The sequence below is a fragment of the Aulonocara sp. 'chitande type north' Nkhata Bay genome, linkage group LG11 (genome assembly GCF_057382095.1).
Source record: "Aulonocara sp. 'chitande type north' Nkhata Bay isolate Kocher_YH1m ecotype deep benthic linkage group LG11, A_spYH_male_GT1.1, whole genome shotgun sequence".
NCBI lineage: Eukaryota > Metazoa > Chordata > Actinopteri > Cichliformes > Cichlidae > Aulonocara > Aulonocara sp. 'chitande type north' Nkhata Bay.
Window position 1 is genome coordinate 36,929,331 of NC_141354.1, and position 6,277 is coordinate 36,935,607.

The following is a 6,277-nucleotide window of genomic DNA, read 5'->3' on the forward strand; positions in this document are numbered from 1 at the left end:
GTGTCTGACAGACGCAGATCCTCCAGTCTGCTCTATGCAGCAGACAGGCTCACAGAAAAAAAACTCTTCTCTACCGGACTGAAACTGTGAGAAGAACAATGGACTAGTCTCCCATTGAGTGTAGAAAGATAGATGTATGTTTAGCTGTTAATTATCTTAAGAGTCGCTATGATTTTAACGACAGAGATGTGTTGCTTCGTTTTGCTCAGCCCTGCCTACTGAGAAACCTGACACCAGCTCATTGCAAACAGTGACTGGCTGTTCAGCTGGCGGGAGGGTGAGTGGGGGTTATCTGCCTAGGCTGTGCGAGCCTGCACAAAAACAACGAGGAACGAGCCAACCAGAGGTGAAACCTATCATCTCATGTGTGCCTTTTCCAGCGGATTTTCCAGCTACTGTAGCAAATCATGCCCATTTTCAGTTTTTGGGTAATTATTATTTTCTTTCTCAACTTCTAAAAGTTTGATTTAAGGATGTTTGCTTAAGGGAGAGTTGCCCCTCCTTGCCCCAGCCGGTGTTATGCCATAAAGTGATTGCTCGTATTTAAACTGCTATAAGTAACTTGTTGGGCTATAATATGTGAAACATATGTCAAATGCATCCCTCATGGATGCCATAAAGTCATCTTGAGCCACAAACAACATTCGTGTAACAAGGTAGAAGCCGCAATCAGTTTGTGGCAGTGACTTTTATATAACCTTTATTTATGCAGTTAAAAAAATAATAATTAACATTAAAAATGTCTTTTGTAAGAGTAAGTTGGCCAAGAAAACAGCAGAAATGGCACCGGCACCGGTGTTCTCAGTCATGTGATGAAAACAAAGTTTTACTGTATTACAAGCAGATATGTCAGAGTCTGACATAAAACAGAGATGCTTCTTAAATTGCCTGAAAATATATAAATGTTTCCCTATTTTGGGGTTAGCCCTTAAAAACACGGCATTCTTAGATAATAATACATAATTTCTATTATGATTTTTCTCTGTACAGGCTGAGATCCTGCTGCTTTGGGGTTTAATGCTCTTTGTTGATTTAGTTGCATGGCTGAAATCACAAACATATCAATGGCAATGAGTGAACTGCTGATCGATCGTAAAATCACCCGTTCTCACTCCCGAGGCGTAACATGTCGACGTTTTGTCACGTCCCGCGGCGTTCCTGAGGAACACGAAAGGAGACCTTCAGCGTTCTTATGGTACGCGGCGGGTTATGGCTGGAATCCAGTGCAATGACGCTCCCGCGGTAATAGACGTTCCAGCCCTAAACCTAACCTTGTCCTTAGTCCTGACCATAACCTTATTCCTGACCTTAACCAGGACTTTAATGATGTTAAATCTATACATCGGATTTATTTGTTCGATACTGACGGTACTAGAACACCAGTCCATCTAGTCGGCACCCTCTTACTCCTCTCTTCTTACCTTTGACATCCTCTCCAACTCTGTAGCGCCTTTGCTCTGTGGTGACTATGAAGGGCGATGGTGCCGTTTGTGGGCTCAGCCCTGATTGATGGGATTTCAATTCTTCACAACTGTCTATAACCAGACCTGAGCTGTGTCCTCGGATGAGTGGAGCACTGCACAACAGCAGCAATACAAGAAGATCCATTATTTTCCAGGCGACTCGTTACTGCAGTCAGTGAAAAACATCGAGTACCACGTACTACTGATGTATAGGGTGGAGCACTGCAGGTGCAATAGCTATTGAATAGGGATACTTCTGTTTCGACAGTGTGTCGAGATTAAGAAGCGCAGATGTTTCAGGAACTCTGCTTCAAAGTGTGGGTCAAAACACCCACGTCACCATGGAGTTTCCCAAGGTGGCTTACCTGTTGCTTCTAAGCAGGGGTGGAGCCAGAGCGAATGCGTTTTAATTTTTTTTTATTCCTATGTAGTGACGGCTCAATCCTTTAGGCCGACAGTGTACAGGCAACGGCACAACACCGACTCGAAGGGATCCTGAACACCTGCCCTACAATTACTGACAGCCGCTCATTCGTACATTCTTATTACTGACACTGGATTGTCCAATCAGATCTCTTAACGCATTCGGTCTTTCGCTACCTTCCCATTGCGCTCATGCAGGTTGATAAAGATTGACAAATACAAGCGAAAAAGTCAAGCTGAAAAGGCAAGAAAGAACAAAGATAAAGAAACTAGAAACAGGTGAAGCAAAAGATGAGCATGGCGGAGCTTCTGCAGTGCAGCCGGTAAAACAGACGGCGAGGAAGAGAAAAGCAAATATCTGGAGGGATGTAATAAGGATTAAAGAGAGTGAATGATTCAAGTAAAATTTATTTAAACTTTGAACAGTTTATTCTATGTTCTTCTTGTGTTACTCAACTTTACATTGCCTTGAGGAATTGCACAAATTTAACTGGACCGTCTGTGCTGTTTTGACCGATCATGGTCCCACACCTGGACCAGTGGCACACTTACTCCTCTCTTCTTACCTTTGACATCCTCTCCAACTCTGTAGCGCCATTGCTCTGTAGTGACAGTGAAGGGAGATGGTCCCGTTTGTGGGCTCAACCCAGAGTAGTGGGATTTCAATTCTTCACAGCTGTCTATAACCAGACCTGAGCAGCAGCCCCAGGTCAGTGGAGCAGTGCACAGCAGCAAAAATACAATAATAATAAACTTTATTTATAAAGCACACTAAAAAAAACAAGGGTATACCAAGGTGTTTGACAAAAATAGAATAGGAAAAGGGAGATGGGAAGGAAAAGAGAAAGGACCTGGCACGTATCAATTATAAAAACCTTGACAAGAAAATGCATTGCAGTTAAATTATTTTCCAGATGACTCATTGCTGCAGTCAGTGGAAAAACAGACCATAAATAACACAGTGCTGTTGTTAGAATACTGGGGATGAAACTGGGAGGGCCAGTAACTGATGACTGCATCATGACTTGGCAGTATTCTTTCAGGTTTAGATTTTCAGGACCAATTTGCAGTAAAACTCACTAATCAGCAACAATAAGTCTCTTTTCTCTGAAGAATAAAACTGGATAGTTCATTTTCCTTTTTCAACACCATCTTTCATGGGGGGGGGGGTCTTCTCACTCCTGTGAGGTCAACATCTGGGGATTTTGCTTTAGGGTGTATTTTTTCACTAAACATTCAACACTACTTCTGATATTTATGATATTTTTTGATTATTTTAAACTGTGGCATGCAGAGGTTTCACACAGGATACAATCTTTGCTACTTTGAATAGCCAAACAGGTAAAAACATGAGCTAAATTATTTAAGGCAAGCCACTTTCTATTTCACTTTTTACAGTTTCAAAAATAGGAAAGTAAACAAAGCATTGAGCAAAGGTTTGGCTGCACAACATGGTCAGTACTTAGTAGCACCCCTCCCTTTAAATTGTGAAACAAAGCTTTTGCTGTAAGCGAGAACATAGATTATCAGTGTGGCCATTCCAGCTACAGGGGTAATGGAGGTGAATACCAAAACACCTATAGGATTTAACCTAAACGATTTCTTCATTATGAATAATCACTGGGGTGTCAGCTGTCACCGCTTCAGGGTCAGGCAGCATCTCCTTAGTTTGTCTTGTATCGATGACTAGATGGTGATCATCACAATAAAAGACAAAAGTCTTTACCTCAGTAAGTACAGCGAGCGATCCGAGTTTTCGTATAGCGGGCCAAGTATGGCAGTGTCATTGAGAAATTTGAAAATCAGATTACTGGGGTTACAGCTACAATCTATTTTATAAGAGAAACAGGAGTGGTGAGGTAACAGTCCTGAGGTACGCTAGTGCTGATGGATTTATAGTTGGAGAGCAAAGATAGGAAAAGACTCAGTTTCTGTAAAAACAGAGGAGGCTCCAACATGTTAAAAGCAGAACTAAAGTCAATAAACAAAATATGGGCATAGGCCTTGGGACTTTCCAGGTGCTTAAGAATCAGGTGAGCGATACTGCCAAATGTGTTATCTGGGCTCCTCCCCTGCCTATAAGGAAGCTGCGGAGGATCTAATAAAATTTAGGTCTGATTTCCTTATAGAGACTATATAAAAGCTGGACACTCTGGTGACAGTGGCAGAGAAAAGGACATTAAAGAAACTGATGGACATTATGGACAATGCCAGACATCCTCTGCACACGGCCATAAACAACCAGAAGAGTCTGTTCAGTGACAGGTTGCTTCTCCCAAAGACAAGAACTAACAGACTTAAAAACTCCTTTGTCCCACACGCCATCAGACTGTTTAACTCCTCCCTGGAGGGGAGAGGGAGGGGAAACAGGAGGACAAAGGAGGGGGGAACAACTAAGCTGTAGTGCCTCTTCACCTCACTGTACAATACCTTTTGTGCAATACTTTTGTAAATAGTCAACGGTGCAATAGACTCAATACTTGAAATGTGCAATTCACTTGTATTTTTATTTTTATTCCTATTTATCCCCTTCGTATATTTTATTTATATTGTCTCTGTATTTTTATATATCTATATCTATCTATATATATCTATATCTATAGATATATCTATATATCTCTATATCTGTGTGTGTGTGTGTGTGTGTGTGTGTGTGTGTGTGTGTATTTTATATATATATATATATATATATATATATATATATAATATTCTGTAACTCTGTAACTTCTGTCGGTGCTGTGCTTTTTTGGAAATCGAATTTCCCAGAGGAACCCACCCGAGGGATTAATAAAGTTCTATCTAATCTAATCTAATCTAAAATTCAAAACATTTAATGACAGGAGTCATAGCAGTTATAGTTATAGCCACTGGTCTATAATCATATAATCAGGACATGATCTCTTGGAATTTAAAATACGGTGGATTTTTTTCTAAGGAACTGCGTGTGAATCTGCAGATAGGACAATGAGCTCTACTGTAAACTTCGTTCCAAGAGAAGTTTAGAGGGCCTGAAGATATTATCGCAAATATCACTGAATGGCTGAATTTCAAGTAAATCAGCATCAAGGCTTAAACACTGATTAGTGGTTGTAATCGTCTGCAACACTTTAAGGCCCTTTGTATCTAACCTGAGGGAAAAAAAACAAACTCATTCAGTTCATTTGTTTTACTCTGTTTACAATGCACTTCATATTAGTCATCATCTTGCTGGTGGCTTTTATGGATTTAGCAGCTTTAGAGTCCATTGTGATTAAATTATTTAGATATCTTTATATGTCATTGGTCTTTTTATGATTAATGCTCTTCTTAATGCCTTCTATAATGTATTGGTCATTGTTAGGATACAGTATAATGTCCTTCTTCAGCAAAGCAATCACATCAATATAATCTGTGATTGTTTCTTTGGCCTCATCAGTTCTCACATCATGAAAAGACATGGTGGTGTAGGGGACTGCGCCCTTAAGGATTACTGTACTATGGCCAGACAATCACTGTCGTAGTCTGAGCTTTACTGTTCTTATTATGGTCTCAATTTGACAAAAGGGGCTTTGATTGTGCTGTTTCTGCTTTTTTTTTTTTTTTTTTTTTTTTTTTTTTTAAATATGTCCATAGCATTTGTATAGAATCCTATTTTCTTGAGTGCCACACTTCACACAAAAAGATCCTGGGAGGGTTACTTCAATTTTACAGTGGTTAATATCTCCCAGTATGAAGACAGGAGCTCCAGGTGTACTCTGGAGTTGGTGTGAACACACTTTTCAATACAAGCTGCTGCCTAGGCTGCATTTCCACTGGAGGGTATTTGAAAAACTTGCAAAGAATAGAGATTTAACAAAATTGTAAGCTGGATGTTGGCATTTTAATGGTCCCAAACTGTAAAGATAGATCCACAAGTTTATTTAAATTGAGTTGTACATTCATGAGAGATTGTTATTTGATTAAGGAAGCCATTGGTTGTGCTTTTGTAAAGCTCATCTGCTACACTATTGTTAAAAATAAATGTATACATATCGACAAACATCACACAAGCCTTGTTTTTTTATGTAACAACAAACTAGAGAAAGGGTCATTGTCCTATCTGTAGATTCGCACGCAGTTCCTTAATCAGGATTTGGTCATTCTAAACTGGGTGCAGTTCGTGTTATCAGTCTTCTGCGAAAACTTTGTCTGCGTCATTAGCCCATTGTTTATGCAATCATTCCCCTCCCCTATATTACTGCTGACAGTGTAGCCTCTTGTAAAATATGATCTATTGGCAGCAACATGACCATATGCTAATGAAATTTCTTTGTGATTTTGGAGTGGATTGACTCACTGCAATCCTCTCTGGAGAGGGACTTACCTTCTGACATGATCATGTGTCCCACATAGGGAGAGGCTTACCTTGTGGA

At 40.1% G+C, this 6,277-nt stretch overlaps 1 protein-coding gene across 1 annotated transcript in view; it reads right to left on the reverse strand.

Moving 5' to 3' along the window:
- LOC147319709 (ferric reductase 1) overlaps positions 1 to 1,707 on the reverse strand; it is a 16,041-nt gene extending 14,334 nt beyond the window's left edge. Inside the window, exon 1 of the mRNA XM_086312431.1 lies at positions 1,422 to 1,707. Within this exon, the coding sequence (XP_086168557.1) occupies positions 1,422 to 1,608 (187 nt within the window). The 5' untranslated portion in view covers positions 1,609 to 1,707. The remainder of the gene's footprint in view (positions 1 to 1,421) is intronic.
- Positions 1,708 to 6,277: the final 4,570 nt, after the last annotated feature.